This window comes from Carcharhinus amblyrhynchos, chromosome 6 (assembly GCF_965287045.1).
Source record: "Carcharhinus amblyrhynchos chromosome 6, sCarAmb.v2.hapA, whole genome shotgun sequence".
NCBI lineage: Eukaryota > Metazoa > Chordata > Chondrichthyes > Carcharhiniformes > Carcharhinidae > Carcharhinus > Carcharhinus amblyrhynchos.
Window position 1 is genome coordinate 40,373,806 of NC_137329.1, and position 18,840 is coordinate 40,392,645.

General features: G+C 39.8%; 1 protein-coding gene across 1 annotated transcript in view; it reads left to right on the forward strand.

Annotated features, from left to right (window-relative positions):
* The first annotated feature begins 3,731 nt into the window (after positions 1-3,731).
* Positions 3,732-18,840, forward strand: part of otog (otogelin) — a 248,022-nt gene continuing 232,913 nt past the window's right edge. The window contains exons 1-3 of the mRNA XM_080189956.1: positions 3,732-3,875; positions 11,243-11,364; positions 11,986-12,040. Coding sequence (XP_080046082.1) covers positions 3,732-3,875; positions 11,243-11,364; positions 11,986-12,040 — 321 coding nt within the window. The remainder of the gene's footprint in view (positions 3,876-11,242; positions 11,365-11,985; positions 12,041-18,840) is intronic.

Consider the following 18,840-nt stretch of genomic DNA (forward strand, 5'->3'; position numbering starts at 1 on the left):
TGCCAACGACAATGTTATAGAGATTAACTATTGTAAAACATGTGCTCTGAGGGAATCTTCAGAGAGAAGATAGAAGAGAAGATTCTACATTGGCAATATTTCTTGGCTAAACTTTTCCTAAGCTTGGTAGTGTCTTTTGTTCAATAATTAAAGTTAATGTTCAATTAAAGTTGATGCTCAGTTAAGAATTAAAAAAGCTCAGTTGAGAGTTGCTGAGTTGCAACTAAGTTTGAGTTGGTGCCTGAAGTGTTAAATAAAGAAATTGTTGAATGAATTAGAGTTGACTACTGTTCTTGTTTGTCTCTTTGGAAGGTATTTAAAATAAATGCCGAATAACACTTGACACCATTCAGGGCAAATCAGCCCATTTGACAAAGTGCCTCACAAGAGGTTATTGCATAAGGTCGAGGGACATGGAGTTGGGGGTAGGGTGTTAGCGTGGATAGAGGATTGGTTGTCAAATAGGAGGCAGAGAGTGGGGGTCAACGGGTGCTATTCGGATTGGCGGATGGTGACTAGTGGAGTGCCCCAGGGGTCGGTGCTGGGGCCTCAGCTTTTTACCATTTATATAGATGATCTGGAGGAGGGAACCGAGTGTAGAGTGTCGAAATTTGCTGATGACACCAAAATTGGGGGAACGGCAAATTGTGCGGAGGGTGTGGAGAGTCTGCAGAAGGATCTAGATAGGCTGGGCGAATGGGCCAGGAAATGGCAAATGGAATTTAATGTTGGCAAGTGTGAGGTGGTCCACTTTGGTAGGAAAAATGGTAGGAAGGACTATTACTTACGAGGCGAAAAACTGCAGCAGGCGACGGTGCAGAGGGACCTCGGGGTCCTTGTGCATGAGTCGCAAAAACCCAGCTTGCAGGTGCAGCAGGTGGTCAGGAAGGCAAATGGGATGCTGGCCTTCATAGCGAAGGGGATTGAATATAAAAGTAGGGAGGTCTTGCTGCAGCTGTATAGGGCATTGGTGAGGCCGCAACTGGAGTACTGTGTGCATTTTTGGGCGCCGCACCTGCGCAAAGATATTTTGGCCTTGGAGGGAGTGCAGAGGAGGTTTACTAGGCTGATACCGGAGTTGAGGGGGTTGAGCTATGACGAGAGGCTGAATAAACTGGGCTTGTACTCGTTAGAGTTTAGAAGAATGAGAGGAGATCTCATTGAGACGTATAAGATGATGAATGGGATGGATAGGATAGAGGTGGAAAGACTCTTCCCGCTCAAAAAAGACAATAGGACTAGGGGGCACAGCCTCAAGATAAAAGGGGGGCGGTTTAGAACGGAGTTGAGGAGGAACTTCTTCACTCAAAGGGTGGTGAATCTCTGGAATTCTCTGCCCGTTGAAGTGGTGGAGGCTGCCTCGCTAAATATTTTTAAGACGCGGGTTGATGGGTTTTTGATAGGAGAGGGGATTAAGGGTTATGGGGAGAGGGCGGGAAAGTGGAACTGAGCAGCGACAGATCAGCCATGATCTTATTGAATGGCGGGGCAGGCTCGAAGGGCTGGATGGCCTACTCCTGCTCCTATTTCTTATTTCTTATGACTACCACCTCATGGACCACTTTAAACATTGACTTCCTCCACATAGTTGCAGCGGTGTGTACAATTTACGAGATGCACTCCAGCAACTCATGAAATCTTTTTGCCAACATCTTCCAAACCTGCAATCTCTACCATGAAGAAGAACAAAGCAACAAAGACATAAGAACATAAGAAATAGAAGCAGGAGTAGGCCATCTAGCCCTTCGAGCCTGCCCCGCCATTATATCCTTATTCCTTCAGTGTCACTGGATCAAAATTCTGGAACTGCCTCGGTAATAGTACTTCGTTTCGTATGTACAGCACATGGCCAGTGATACCCACATCCCATGAAAAAGTTTTTTAAAAAACCGTAAGGGAAAAAAGCTAAATAAAAACAGCCTGGAGGTTCACCAGTTGCTTTTATTTACAATTTAATTTACACACCATTTACATGCAAGAAGCCTATTCCAACATTTCTTTCCTTTCCAACATTTCAGAAAAGGGGTGACAATGAAATTAACTTTCACAACAGTTTGGCGGGAGAGTGATCACTGTGCACCAATGATGCTATTGCCAGGGGAGTGGCCATTACCGCTGGAAGGGTCCTTCCATGGGCATGTGGCACCCATAACGTAAAACATTCCCCACCCATTCATGAGGAGCCTACTGGTAAGCTACTACGAATCACCCAGTTGTCTTCTCCCTTAACAGCAGGCCCTTCTGACATGGGAGAATGTTTGGAGGACAGAAAATAGCCTTGAATTGACTGCTTACTTTGTTCAATTGGTTGTCTGGTGGCTTGCTGAGCTGCCAAGCTCCCTACCTCTGGTAATATGCCATGGCGTAGGAAGACAACAGTTTGCGTTCCCAAGTCCTACACCTGCCAAATTGCCAACCCTCCCACTTACCGACCCATTGTCAAGGGGGCAAGAAAATACAGCTTAAAATCTTTGTCACCATTCATTTTCTCAAGTAACCTTTAAATTCAATCACTTGGCTACACGTTACAAGGCAACTGTTACCCCTTTTACCAAAACAAAGCTCATTGTTAAAACTAAATGTCTCCTGAAAAAATATTTAATAAGGAAGTTGTAATTAAAATGCACCTGGATTTTTTTAAAATTCAGTGAACCCAAAATAATGATGTTCTATTTCCTTTCAGCATGACAATATTGGTATGTTATTAAAAGTAATTAAAAACAGAAAATGCTGGAAATATACTTCAGATCTTTTGACATCTGCAAAGTGAAGATGGGTTAATTGGGTCAGCATTCAGAGAGAAGAGCCAACAAAAATACTGATTGAGAAATTTAGACCTTGTGTTATTATAGGAAGTAGGTAATTAAATTTGACATTTTAATTTCAAAGCAGTAATAAAATTCTGCTTTTATGCTGCATGTATCTCCTGGCACTGGTATAAGCTCACAGTGACATAGTTAATAGTTATACTGCTGGTTTCATATTATTCTTTAGTCAGATAAAGCAAAGATCTGTGCATCTACAATTTCATTACCATGCACGCACCAGATTTACTCAATGATGTCCAAACACTGGGTATATTTTCCATGTTAGCAAAAAATGTCAATGCCAGAAAATATCTTTGTGAATGTTTAAAGGAAATTAAATGTAAGTTCCCAGGCAGCCAATGTGAACATTGTTAAAAGTTTATTTCACACCTATTGTTGAAATTATACTGTAACACTGGGTCCATTTGATTTGATTCCAATGGAGATAAACCACCTATGTGGTTTTCGTTGGCCTAGTTGTTAGAAAATCAGTTCATAAAATCTGTACGAATAATCCACTATAATCATGTGCAACGCAATCCATTTTACCAGACTAATTATAGGAATATGGTATGATAAGCAGCAAAGAGTAACTTGATGATTGGGAAATCTAGTTTTAAGTATAGACCATGATGTGACAGAAAACAGTAAATGCTGGAAAATCTCAGCAATTCTGTGGGGGCAGAATACAGCCAATGTTTCAAGCCTAGATGACTCTTCATCAGAACTGTACTGACAGAGGGTCATCCCTCCTCATCTTCACAACTAGCCAGCTGGCCCTTTGACCTTTCTAGTTTCCTGCAGTGAAGACCCCAACCTGCATAAGAGGACAGATACATTGAAGGCTTAAGGGATTTACATTTCCTTCTCTCAAATTCCCCTACTGCGGAGCTCTATGTGTTCAGTGATGGATACCTGAGCACTATGCCTTGTGTGCCAGATGCACTCTACTGCTTTTCCACAATTTCACTTATGCTCTCGGATGAGCAGTCCTGTTTCATCATCTTCAATAATGCAGCTGCCCTACCATTTCCAAGGTCTCCTTTCCATACGAGTGAGGATATGAAGGTATGACACTCTTCTGCCAGTCCTGTCTTTTTCCTTGCTGTTGTATGTTGTTTTCTTCTGCAAGCACAAAAAGATACTTTTAGTTTCCCCACAGAGACAACATCTATGCTAGTGGCAGCCCAAGGGGTCCACGATTGGGACACACCAACGCCTCTTGCATGAGGGAATTCTAGAAGGACCTGGTGAAGATCAGGAATGACTGATGGCTGCCTCTCACTAAGATGAAGCCAAACCTCTGAAAAAATATGCTGACCTTTTTGCCACTGACTGGGTGGTCATTCCCTCTGTGCCAAGCTCTCATGTTGCCATATGCAAACCACAAAAGGGCAAAAAATATTGAAGCTCACCTTAATAGACTGAATGAGATCATTGCTTGTGGCACTGGTTCCAGGTCGTTTTGGTTCTTCACAGTTGCTGATTGCCTCTGTGATCTCTGTCCAGGCTTTCTTGCTCAGGCAGACTGTACTTCTCTTACTCCTGTACCTGGGAAGTTTGCAGAATCATACAGCCACCCAGGGTCTTCCTTCTGGCATTGAGGCTTCAAATTTCCATTCAACTCCTTGGCAGCAGGCAGCAGGCAGCAGTCAGCAGTCAGGCAGAGGCTTGTTGGCATCATGCGATGGTGAATGCAGAGCCAACAGCCTTTTAAATATGGTATCTGCTTTTGGTGCCGCTGCTGAAACTTATTGTCTTGCTGCAAATTTCAGTCTATATCCACTCCGTGTATCATATCAAAACATTTCATCATCTTAAGGAACTTTGTAAGTTACATTACAACTTTCTCTTTTCTGAAGAAAAGTATTCCAACCTGTTCATCCTTTCTGATAAGTGTATCTTCTCAGAAATGATATCATTTTTGTGAATCTTTTATACACCTTCTTCAATGGCTCTATCTCCTTGTTATAATATGGAGATCAGAAGTACGTACAATGCTCCAAGTGTGGTTTGATTAACGTAACTTCTCTGTTTTTCCATTCTAATGCTAATTCTAAAAATTAAACCCAGTACCTTGTTTTTTTTTAATGGTATTATGTTGCCTTGCTGCTATTTGTGATCTCTCTGTTTCTCTGCTACATTTAGATTCCTATACAAGCAGCATGTTACCTCCTTATTTTTGCTAGCAAGATGCACCACTTCACATTTGAAATTAATTTTCCAGTTACGCACCCAGTCTGTTAATTTATTAAAATCGCCCTTTATATTGTCGCATTCTTCCATGTTCTGAACTACATTTTCAATTAGGTGTCCTCTTAAATTTTGATATTGTACTTTGCTTATTGATTTCAAATCATTAATATAACTTGTGAACACCAGTGATCCCACCATTGGGATCCACGTGAAACACCATTTCCCACTTATTGCCAGTCAAAGTAGTTACCCTTGACCCCAACTCACTGGGCTGAATTTTTGAACCCTGCTGTAAGGGAGCTGGCCAGCTTGCTTGTTGCCCAGCTCCATCACATCTCTGGACCATTTTGCAAATGAAGGTTGGGGGTGGGGTGAGGGTTAGCTAATTTGACTCATTAAGAATCACTTAAGAGTAATTACAGGTAAATTGAAGGGAATTTCCACTCAGCTTCTAGGTAAGTGCAGGCAGCAGGAGTCCAAATATATTACCAAATATATTCCCCTTGTCTATCAATTCTGTTACTTCTTCAAAGAATTGAATACTTTAAATATTCTTTTGCATACATTATATTGTATTTTCATTTCCTAGCTGTTTTCAATTACATTTTTTGTGACATGAATTCTGTACTTGTTCCATCTTTTCCTTAACATTCATCCTCTGATTTTTTTTCTCTAATGAATTATGTCCCCAATTTCCTTTAACATGAATGGGAGCAATCAGCTCGACGAGGAAGCTTTTAGCCTTTTTAAGCTTGATTAATTTATCAATTATCTCCTCCCCTTGCTATTTTAAAAGCTCTTATGTCTTTTCTAATCTCTCCTCTAACTTCATACCCAATTTATTATTGTCCCTGTCAAATATTGAGGCAAATTAACTTTTCAATTTATCTGCCACTTTGCTGTGTGCTTATTTTATGCTTATTTTGAAAGGGATATCTGGCCCTTTCCAGAGCCTAATTTATTTTGTCATTTATGTGTCCGCTGAGTATATTATTCCCCAGTAATTTATTGCTCAAGTTTCTTTTCCTTTGTTTTAACTTCTTTCCTAAACTTTTCGTATTTGCTTTTGTCATCTTCACTTTTATTGACTGTGTAGAGTGCAGGATTTTTAAATTTAATTTCAGTTTTACACATATCTCTATATTCAGTCATGGTTTCAATATTGGTTACTTGGTTTTTTAACAGCAATTTATTTCTCCTGATGCTATTACAACCACCATGTTAAATATTTCCCACTGTGTACTATTCTAATTCTTTGTCTATGTTTTTGTTTGGTTTACCTTCACTATTACTTTACTCTCTTGCTCTCCAAATGATTTTGTCCAATTTAGTACTTTGGCTTTTGATTTACTTTTATCTTTCACAATCCTTATTTTAAACCTTATTATGTTATGATCATTATTGCCGAGACCTCCCCTATACTTCTATCAATCGATCTAGTTCATTTTCCATTCCAGATCTAATCTTAAATCATCTGTATTGGGTTTTTTATGGTCTGGGGAGGAAAGGAATTCCTAACATGCTGTAAAAATTAAATTCCCTTTTCTCATTTCTCCACCTCTTCATGGCAGTTTACTTGGAAGTAGCTGAAATTCCCCATGATTCTTATGCGATATCTTTTACTCATTTCACAGGTATTCCTTTACATTCTTCATTTCCATGATTAAATGTGCTATAGAATACCTTGATTTATGTGATTGATCCTTTCACTTTTGTTTCAATCCGTATGGATTTAATATCTATTTTATGTTAGTTAATCTTTTCTACTGCAATGGCATTATCACTAAGTAATACAACTACCCCACTCCCTTTCTCCTTCTAATTCCTTTGCAACTATCCTATATCCAGTAACATTTGCCATTGTTCTTTATTAAACCATATTTCAATTATCCTTACTACATCTGGTTCCTCATTATAAATAATTTCCTCCAAATTCCCCCATTTTGTTTTGGAAGGTGTGCACAGGTGTGTTGAATAGGAAATTTAATTTGTTTTTATTGATTGTTTAACTCATTTTTTAAACAATTTTATACTTAAGTCATCTCCCATCATTTGTAGTTATTCTTTCTAAGCTTGGACTTCCCTAATCATTATCACTTTATGTCACATAAAATTATTTAGAAGGGTCTAATTTTGCTGAAAAACAAAGTAACCTCAGTGACACTCATCACTCTCGATGAGGAAAAGACGCCCTGTGAATTGCAAATTGCCGCAGGTTGCTTGGTAATTTATGCTACTCTGCATTCTGAAAATGGCAACTCAATCTCCCCATGATTTTAATGAAGTTGTTATGGTTGCACATTAAATGCCAGTTAAACTCACCATAGAGAGTTAATGCTAGTAAATAGCAGCATATTGGTGTTCTTTTAATATGACAATTGTTAATGAACTTGGTGGTAGAGAAGAGGGTGTCCTGTGTATGAATCACAAGAAGTTAGTGTATAGATATATCAGGCAAATGGAATTGTGGTGTTTATTGCAAGGGGAATGAAATACAAAAATGAGGAAGCTTTATTGCAACTGTATAAGGCCTTGGTGAGACCACAACTGGACTACTGTACAGAGTTTTGTTTTCCTTATTTAAAAAGGATAGAAATGCACTAGGAGCAGTTCAGAGAAGATTCACCCAACTCATTCCAAGACTTCCTAGCTTATCTTGTGAGTAGATTTTGGACAGGTTGGGCCTCGACCCATTAGAATTTAGAAGAATGAGGGATGATCTTTTTGAAGCAAATAGATTGTTGAGAGGGCTTGACAGGATAGACGTTTTCCCTTTAAGGGACATTAGGACTAGGGGACACTACTTAAAAATAAGACGATTTGCCATTTGGAATGGAGATGAGAATACTTTTCTCTCAGCGTCATTAGTTTGTGAAATTCTCTTCCCAGACAATAACAGAGGCAGAATCAATGAATTTATTCAAGGCTGAGTTAGATAGATTCTTGATAGACAAGTCTAATGATACTGTACCTTCAAGAAATGTATTTTAGCCATGTTTCTTGCGCAGAATCTGATTTAGCATTTTTATTATCAGTGCTGTTTTGTCTGTAACCGGTAGCCTCTATTGTTACCGCAGCAGCATAATTGGTCCTAATTGCTAGAATGTTAGTTTTAACCTGGGCTAATGCTGTTCTGTTATTTTGTTTCCCCTGGGGTTTTGCTTGATTTAGGTGATTGACAGGAAAGAAAGCAGGTGACTGGATGGAGCTAGGCTTATATAGAGAAATCAGGGGCAGTCATTGGCCTAGGATCTTCAGAGAAAGCTTTCTTTCTCTCTCTGGAGTTGGAGATTGGAATTTTCCAGGAAATAAGTCACTTTCTCTGAGATTCTGCTGTTTGTGGATGGATTTTTCTCAGGAGGTGATTGTAAAAGAATCAGAAGACAGGCGTTAGTGTGGATCTCTTTCCAGTGGTGGAAAAGGCTGGAAATCTAGCATCTATATGAGCATATCTGTTTTTGGTGCTAACTGGGTTCTAAAGAAGGGATTTATGCTCCTGGGGTATTGCTTACATTGGAGCAACAGAGTTCGCTTGCTGTTAAGGATTATAACTTGTTATGTTTAAGCATTTCAATGGATAAAAGTTAAGCTAATTCTTTTTGTTATATTCCAACTGTGTTCCTAAATAACATTTGTTTTGATAAAAGCTTCCCAGTGGGCCAATTGAATCATACCTGGAAGGGGATCTATTATGTTCATCCTAATGACAAAATCATAAAAAGTTAGGGTCTAGGCTAACCCCATGACATACCTTGGAGTTTCTGATCTGATCCTAAACAGAAGGGAATCAAAGGTTATGGGACACAAACAGGAGAGTAGTGTTGTGACCATAACCAGATCGACCTTGATCTTATGCATGGTGGAGCAGGATGGAAGGGCTAAATGCCTTACTCCTGCTCCTATGTTCCTTCATACTCCAACCCTCTGAGAGCCAGGGAGTCCAACATTCTCAGCTTTCTCAGTAATGTTAAGACAAGGGTAAGAGACTCCAAAGTGTTTTATGAAATCAACCCGGCGCCTACATTTACATTCATTTTGGCATGGATTAGCATAAAAGTGTTTCACTACAGGTATGATTCAAATGAATCACTAGGAACTTTTATCAAACAAAGTTTAATTAAAAACACAGAATATAACAAATAATTATAATAACTTTTCCCAATTACAAGACTTAAACATGACAAAGTATAACTCTTAACAGTGAGCTATCTCTTCTGTTCCAAGTTAAAGCAATATCCCATAGAATTAGTTAGCACAAAAACAAATATGTACACATAATGCTGGATTTCCAGCTTTGTTACACTTCTGGACAGGAAATCTGATAGCAGTTTTCAGAGAAGGATGTATCGTCCAAACACAAAACCCCAGAAAGGTAAATCCAGTCTCTATCAGCTTCCAAAATCAGCACCCAGATAACAAAATCTCCAATTCCAATTCCAGAGAGGAGAAAAAACACTGCTGTGTCTCTCATCTTCAATCAGCTTCTGAAAAACAAAACTAAAACTGACTTCTCTGTGAAAATAGCTGCCCTTAACCACATTATCTGACTTGTCAATCACCCCCAAGCAAGCTAAATTCTGCCATATCGGGGAACACTGAAACAACAGAACACTGCATTAGTTCAGATTAAAACCAACATGATGTCAATTATACTGCTTCAGTTACAATAAAAGGTGTCAGTACAGACAACACTGTGCCAACAAAATCCCAGGGACTGCTAAAACATCAAACATCTTGCAGAGAAACATGATTAAAATATATTTCTTAATGGCACAATATTGTCACAGTAAAATTCATCCTAAGTTATTTACTGGATCCGTTATTGATTGTCTTATATTTTTGTTCTGCCACAAGATCAAATCATTTCTCCAGGACTATTAAATCCTCCATAATTCTAAAGATCTCTATCTGATATTCTCTTGATATTCTCTATTCTATTAAAATCAGCCACAATCTGCTCAACTCTCAATAGTTGCAACTCTGCACTCTTTCACTTTCAATCATTAGCAACATTTCCACAATTTGAGTAAAGAGGGGCCCACGGTTTTTTAAAAATTATTTGCCTCGATTTATTCCAATCATAAAGAGAAGTTCTCGCCTACCTATTTTCACACCTGGAGCAACCTCAAACCGAATGGCTCATGGCTTCGAAGAGAGAACGCATTTTTTTTCTCAGCTTCACTGCACAGTGGGACATATGCACAAGCAATGCAAAATTAAACAAAAATATATAAACCGATGGCGGGGCAAGAAAATGCAAGGGAATGAGAAACGTTTACAGCGTGCGGCAACTGCCTAGGTTTCGCGTGCTGGCCTGTGTGCGCCAGGTGCCTCACCTGCAGGTGAGGGTGTGGCCGGGGAATAGTGGGGGGAGAGAGCTGGGGTAAACTCCCGCGGCTCACGCGCCCCCTTCCCTCTTCCTCACTTGGTTTGGGGGGAGCGCGCCAGGTGAGAGAGAGGGTGCCCACGCGCTCACCTCTCTCTCTCTCTCCACTTAGGACCAAGGAAGTCAACCTGAGGGAGAGGACGCCACCTGATCGCTGCCTCAGAAACTCGCCCTCCTTCCCCTACCTAAAAAATACCAAAAAAAACCAAAAAGAGCCCTCACTTTTTTTAACGCAATGATATCATTAATTGTTCTCATTTTGCGCGACCAACTTTTTTCTTGAGGAAGTCCTAGATACAATGGACAACATAAATTCACGAAAGAAAAAAAATCTGCAGTTGGAGATAAGTTTAGTGCAGCCTACCCCATTTCCTTGCAAAATGTAACTATAATGGGATATTAAATTGTAGTGCAATGGGGAAAATGGTTAAATGAAATTTAAATCAGTATTTGATTAACCATTCACTCCTATCCAATGTTGCAAATATCGAGATATTCAGAAAATTACCAATAAAACTTGGATTGCGTTTAGAGAGTGAATTCAAGGTCACCAAAGAATTTTGGACGTTGGAAATAAATACTTGAAGGGTTAAATAGTTCAGATTTCTACAAAAAAAAGTAAAAGTTATTAAGCAAGAGGCTATGGATCTTCTCGTTAAAGTTGGGTCGGTAACAAGTGTCATGATTTCAGGTTCTGTGCTCGGTGTTACGAAATGATTTGGGTTTTTCATTTGCATACGCGCCTCCTCTTAACCAGTTAACCGGAATGCGCAGAACTCAGAACGGAATATCAGAGGAAGCCAACATTGGAAACATCAATACGGATTGAGGGAAATACAGTATCTCCCTGCAGGAAACGTACCCGAAGGTTGCAACTCGCATTGTCGGCGGCACACATGGAGCTCAGACCTCAGTCCAGAATAAAGAGCAACTTCTACCCAGCTTTGCACTGTTTGGTGATGTTAGCAACGCAGGGTGAGTTAAAATAACATAACGGTGATTTTAACCCGCATAGTTCCGCGGAGCGAACGTTAATCCTATTTCAAGTAACACAATCCGTGGTCATTAATACATTTTCAATGTGTATATGGCTTCACGAGTTAAAATGTGTTGTTAACATTGAAACTTTTATTCGGAATTTTTAAAACAGGCGAATTCCGTCCAAAATTAAACCAGTGCCCTCGTTTTATTTTCCTCCTCAGTGTTAATTTGCTGCAGTGGGAACAATGTGCAAATGTCCACTGAGGAAACTTCAGAGAGGTAAGCCCACCGTTAGCATCCGAAAAAAGGCGAAATGCCTGACAATTGTATTGGGGGAAAAAATAAACGACCGTTCATCTAATCGTGCGAGGAGTACAGAACATGTTCGTTGAAAAGAGGGTTCGATTACATTTATCCGATTGAATGAAGCGAGGTGTTTTTTTTTCTGATCGCGGGTATAAATGATGATTCTTTTTTTTAAGTGTCAACCGTTCGCTGTTTAGTGCGGAGAAGCTAGGCTTTTATTCGCATTCCTTTGCAGCAATGCGCACGCATTACCAGTGAAGGTGCAGTTTACCTGTGCAGAACAAACCTTTCCTTGTTCCCTTTCTCTAGGAAAAGCAACCGTATAATACGGCAGAAACGAGATATCATTTCCCAGGGAGAGCAGGTAGGTCTCTCTCTCTCTCTCATGCAACTTGTTATATTTGTCTGAAATGTTGCTTAAAATGAAATGCACACGGTGATGGCTTTAATTGAAAATTGCCAGCGCAGCAAACGGATTTGGAATTTTACGCCGCTGTAATGTGTACCAATACCACATTTTCGGTAACATAAAATATTAAAAGTCCAAATCTTGTGACAATCTAGTAAAGTCTAAAGTTAACTTCGTACATTAGGATTTAAGAGAAAACAGCGATATGCAGCGCGCACTGTACTAGCATAACACTTGTCCATGTTATATAATGCTTCACTTTTCGCAAGCATAAAGGTCAGAGATATATAGAAACACATCATTCAGGTTTCATCATAATCCCGAGAAGGGACTTGTTACTTGAAATAGTAACAAAAACTCACTTGACTGAACAAAGGTCGGCAGCACAATGTAAAAATACTGCGGATGCTGGTATCCGAGACAACAGAAAATGCTGGAAAATCTCAGCAGGTCAGACAGCATCTGTGGAGAGAGAATGGAGCCAACGTTTCGATTTCGCATGTTCCTTCGTCAACAGTAAAAATCTCATTCTATTTCTAGTTTTCTTCAGCTCAGAGGAAGAGCCATCCAGCCTCGAACTGTTAGCTCTGTTCCCCCTCCAAAGATTGATGGCAGTCTAACACTGCAACTGGGGAAGGGGGATAGCTAACTGGTCTGGAGAGCTGCATTTCCTTTCTAATTAAATTATAACCACAATCATAGTTGCACTTTCAATACGCGAATAAAGATACAAATAATGCCCCTGTTGCACGCAAAATCAATCAACTGCAAATTGCTAGTTAGGTGTTTAGGGTGTTCGCATGAGTAACTTTCAGTAAATAACGGAAACAACAGCGTCTGTTAAAAGTAGAATCTGAGGAGGGGAATTCAGGACTTTACGTGAACTGATGTGCAGGACCTGTCAACTGAAACAGACAGTTTGAGCTCCCTCAAATTATGCAAGTTGTCATGTGTGAGAGCATCAACCATGCTTTTGTGTTCCTCAGCTCTTTTCTAATGACCAATATCTTATTCTATTGCCTCCTTCAGTGTAACAGGATTAACAATTTCCCCGTGAAGTGGGAACAGTCAGATCGCAAAATTTGTAGCTATTGTTTTGACTCTCGGAATGCAAGAATATACTGGCAAACTCTTTGCACTTGTCAATTTATAGTGGAAGAAGCGCAAAACTCCCCTATTGACAAAAGCGCCCCCGTCCCCCATGTTTTACTATTTACCGGGTTACAAAACGTTTTGAAATGCGATTTTTTTCCCCTCTGAACATTAAAATATAACGGATTACTGAACGAGTCAGGTATATTGTTATGCTTTTACATTGAAAAGTTGCTAATCTGAAGAAATCGAGTGTTAGGTGGTTAGGTGCACTGACCATTCTAAATTCTCCTTCAGTGTACCCGAATCGGCGCGGAAGTGTGGTGAGTAGGGGATTTTCACAGTAACTTAATTGTAGTGTGAATGTAAGCCTACTTGTGACATCAATAAATAAACTTAAAACTTAAACGGAAGTTTAATAAACTTAAATTTAGATTGTACTTTGATGGAATGCACACTCAGAAACAAGTGTAAATCTTAGAAGTGGCGTATGCTTTCTCTGTATTTGTGCAAACAATAGTAGCATTTTGAAACCCAGAAGATGCACAATTGTTAAAGAATGCACCAGATATTCTTTTAAACTAGAAACTCAGGTAGTGATATAATATGCCAATATTAGCAGCCAAAACTTAACATGATCTTATAATATTCTCCATGAACCTTTCTAATAGAAATATAACCCATTTTGAATAAACTAGTTAAGAAACTGGCAAAAATAGCTTTGCAAATGTCTTAATAACAACATGTCACATTATCATATGAATAGTGCAGTTTTGTCTCATCAGGGAGGTGATGGTCTAGTGGCATTAACACTGGACTATTAATCCAGAAACTCAGCTAATGTTCTGGGGACCCAGATTTGAATCCTGCCATGGCAGCTAATGGAATTTGATTTCAGTTAAAAAAAAAATCTGGAATTAAGAGTCTAATGATGACCAAGAAACCATTGTTGATTGACGGAAAATCCCATCTGGTTCACTAATGTCCTTGAGGGAAGGAAATCTGCCATTCTTACCTAATCTGGTCTACATGTGACTCCAGATCCACAGCAATGTGGTTGATTCTCAACTTCCCTCATACAACCAACAATGGGCAATAAATGCTGGTCAGCCAGCAATGCCCATGTCCCACAAATGAATTTAAAAAGGCAGCTGAAATGTTGGTTTAAGTTTGGGTAGTAAATTTATTGCCATTGTGAAGTCAGACAGTTGAAAAGTTACTGCCTGGGAACAATTTAACACAAATAAGGGGGACTTCAAATTTGCGGAACAATATTACTGCTCAGTTTCCAATGGTAAAATGTAACTGGCTGCAACTAGAGTTCCGAAAATGCGTTCTTTGCTTCTGTGTATGCGGAGAGATCAATTGTCACTGGCCAGGTTGTGACCTGCAGCTGGCAACGCACCGTAGGTCTGCTGACTGCACTATGCACTTCACTGGTATGAGACTGGCATGTCTAATAAAACCTGAAAAACTGAAAGAAAATGCTTTCTTCAAACTAACTGCAACTTTTTAGAAGTGTTATGTAAATATAATATAAAATTTATTTTATACATATAAAATATGTAAATTTAATGTACAATTTCCTTGATTGCTCATGTACCATAGTTCAGAAGGAAATCATAAAAATATCAGATTTCCACTCATTTTTAAGGATATTCTCCTTATTTTCACCCAGAAAAAGTGAGAAATACTTATGTTTTGAAGGAAAATGTTCCCAACATGAAAAATACCAATATAGTAATTAGGAAGTATTTTCACAAGATCAAGCAATAAATAATTTGTTGCTTCATTTGAGTAAACTAACTTGTGTTGGAAAGTAATTTAATAAACTTCTGTGAAGAAAGGAATGCCAGAAAAAGCAGTTACAGGAAAAGATAGTGGACAGCATGCCAAGATGGTTTTCTCTAAGACTGGATACAGAGGAGTTAATCTGTTTAGTTAGGAAATATACGTACTATTATGAGGAAGCAATGCAAATTCAGTATTTGTGTCATTACAGAAAGACAAACTGTATTGATTGGTTATGTTTGTTCATAAGTTAATATGATGTAAAGTAAGCACCTTATTGATTTGTATCAAGTTTCATTTCATCAGATGTTCACAGTCTGTTTTCAAAGGCTTTGAGAAAATATGAGTGTTCCGCATAAAGAATAGGTAGTTTGATAATAAGGGAATGATAATGTTACATTCCTGGCTTCTACAATTTGATTAATGAATAAAAATGAGACACATTTATGCTATTGACTAATGTTACTGAAGCCAAGAAAGAATCTGCAGCATATCTGCATTTGGCTCAGTCCTGTTAGATATTTCTGTGGATGATTCAATTTGTAGGTGATACAGTGCTAAAATAACGTATCATTTCTCCCCCCACAATTGGGGGTGCCCAAACCATCACCTATTTCCTTTCAACTACCCTGCAACTCTTCTCAGTCCATGCATCACCCTCTTCCCATTGATCTCTTTCACTCCCCCGAGTACATTTACCTGCTTTTATAGGCTTCAACTCTGTAATGCAGACGTCTTACCCAGAGAGGCCTCCAGCCTGTCATCAGATTGTGGGTGGCAACACTACTTGTTTAAGAAGAGATGTAACTACATTGAAGGTAGATTAACGAGGGTCCACAAGATTGATTTCTGTGATGAAAGTGTTGTCTTACTGGGAAAGGTTGTACAAGTTGGGCGTATACTCATTGGATTCTAGAAGAGTGGGAAATGGTGTGATTGAACACAAAGACACTGAGGTGGTTTGACAGGCTGAGGCTATTTGTCCTCTTGTGGGGGTTCTAGAACTGGAGTGTATACTTTCAGAATAAGAGGCCATCTTTTAAGTTAGAAGTGAGGAGGAATTTTTTCTCCCAGGTCGTTGTGAATCTATTATTTTCTACCACAGAGAATTGTGGAGGCTGAAGCATTCAATATATTCAAGGTTAAGATGGACAGATTATTGAACTGTGGGGGAGTAAAGGGTTATGGGAAATAGACAAGAAAGTGGAGTTGAAGCCAAGTTCAGATCAGACTGTTATCTTATTAAATGACAGAGCAGACCTTGGGGGGCAATTTTAAGTACTCCAGCCCCCATTTCTTAGGTTCTTCTGTTTTCCTTAAAGGAACATTATAACTAAATTATCCTGGACATTGGGGAATCCCATTCTAACAGCCTCCCTGCATAAAGGTTGCTTCCAGATTAAATCCCATATTCGGAGGTCTAAATGGAGTAGCGGAGTAAAGGGAGTGAAGCATACACCTTCACCAATCATTTATTGGACCAATGCAAGTTAACAAGGTCATAAAATTGCAACAAAAAACACTGGAGCTCATGTTCACAGGCATAACATTGAAAAACAGGGATGTTCTGCATCTTAATAAAATGTTATAGTTGAATCACATTTAGAGTATTGTGCACAATTTTGGCCTGCACATTACCTCCCTTGTGGAGGGGTTCAAAATTACGATAGTCATTAAAAAAGATCAAGACACTATTTGGGAGAAAGTTTTTCATGCAGAGTGTGTTTAGGGCATGGAACTTGATACCACATAGAGTAGTTGAGGAAAATAGCATAGGTGTTTTTAAGTCAAGTTAGAGAGGTACATGAGGGAGAGATTATGCCAATAGCGTTACATGACGTAGAGTGGAGAAAGCTTATAGGGTGCATTTTATGATCGTAGGCGAGTTGTGATGAATAATCTGTTTTTATGCTATAATTACTGTATGATTCTGTCCGCGTTCAGAAAGAAAAATTGAAGGCCGGAATCTTATCACCATTCACGCTGGCAGGATTTTCCCATCCTGTTGTAATGAATGGAGATTTGGCTGGTTGCCAAATTCTCTGACCTTGTTTCAGTGAGAGCATGGCATTAACAACAGGTAAGATCATGCCGAGGTGTGACTTCACAGGAAAGCAATTGGTGGTGTCGAAATTTGCTGATGACACCAAGATTGGGGGAACGGCAAATTGTGCGGAGGGTGTGGAGAGTCTGCAGAAGGATCTAGATAGGCTGGGCGAATGGGCCAGGAAATGGCAAATGGAATTTAATGTTGGCAAGTGTGAGGTGGTCCACTTTGGTAGGAAGAATGGTAGGAAGGACTATTACTTACGTGGCGAAAAACTGCAGCAGGCGACGGTGCAGAGGGACCTCGGGGTCCTTGTGCATGAATCGCAAAAACCCAGCTTGCAGGTGCAGCAGGTGGTCAGGAAGGCGAATGGGATGCTGGCCTTCATAGCGAGGGGGATTGAATATAAAAGTAGGGAGGTCTTGCTGCAGCTGTATAGGGCATTGGTGAGGCCGCAGCTGGAGTACTGTGTGCAGTTTTGGGCGCCGCACCTGCGCAAGGATATTTTGGCCCTGGAGGGAGTGCAGAGGAGGTTTACTAGGCTGATACCGGAGTTGAGGGGATTGAGCTATGAGGAGAGGCTGAATAAACTAGGCTTGTACTCGTTAGAGTTTAGAAGAATGAGGGGAGATCTCATTGAGACGTATAAGATGATGAATGGGATGGATAGGATAGAGGTGGAGAGACTCTTCCCGCTCAAAAAAGACAGTAGGACTAGGGGGCACAGCCTCAAGATAAAGGGGAGGCGGTTTAGAACGGAGTTGAGGAGGAACTTCTTCACTCAAAGGGTGGTGAATCTCTGGAATTCTCTGCCCGTTGAAGTGGTGGAGGCTGCCTCGCTAAATATTTTTAAGAAGCGGGTTGATGGGTTTTTGATAAGAGAAGGGATTAAGGGTTATGGGGAGAGGGTGGGAAAGTGGAACTGAGCCACGACAGATCAGCCATGATCTTATTGAATGGCGGGGCAAGCTCGAAGGGCTAGATGGCCTACTCCTGCTCCTATTTCTTATGTTCTTATGTTCTTATTTCCTATTTATCTTTATTAAACAAATAAATAAACCAGTGAATCTTATCTTATTTTAAAATAAGATTTAGTACTAATAGTAAGGTATATTAAGTGTTATTAGGATTTATCAGTATTAGTAACATTTATTAGTATTGGTGAAAGTATATTAGCATTTAGCCCTAGCAATGTTGCTAACTAACAGATAAAGGAATGGCAGCGCTTCTTCGACCTTTTAAAGTGCACATCCATTGCTATGTGGGAACTTCAGGCTGCTTTCCATGTCCTGGATAAACATTTATGCATTTTTGTCAATTATAGCAGCTTGAGCTCTGGGTTTTGGAAGTTGAGCAGCGACTTACATCACTGAAGTGCAATCATGACGTAGGGAGCTTTGTGGACAGCATGCTTACAGGTGTGAACATCCTGCAGGAAGAGAGGGAATGGGTGGCCACCACACAGTTAAGTAGAGACATGCAAATAGTACAGGAATCTCCTTTGTGGAGCACTATCTGCAACCAGTATTCTGTTCTGAATACTGACATGTTCTGAATACTGGTGAGAATAATGGTTCATCTGGAAAGTGCAGCCAGAGCCAAGTTCATGGCACCTCTGGTAGCTCAGCTCTACAGGGAGAGTGCAAGGAGGACTGTAAGAGCAATACTGATTGGCAATTCTGTGGGGGAACATACAAGTGTTCCTAAGGCTGCAGAGATGAATCCAGTAAAGATCTGAAGGTATTGGAGTGATTGCAGAAAAGATGAACTAGATTGGTTCCAGAGATGTCGGGCTTCAGTTATGAAGATATATTCAGTAAGCTGT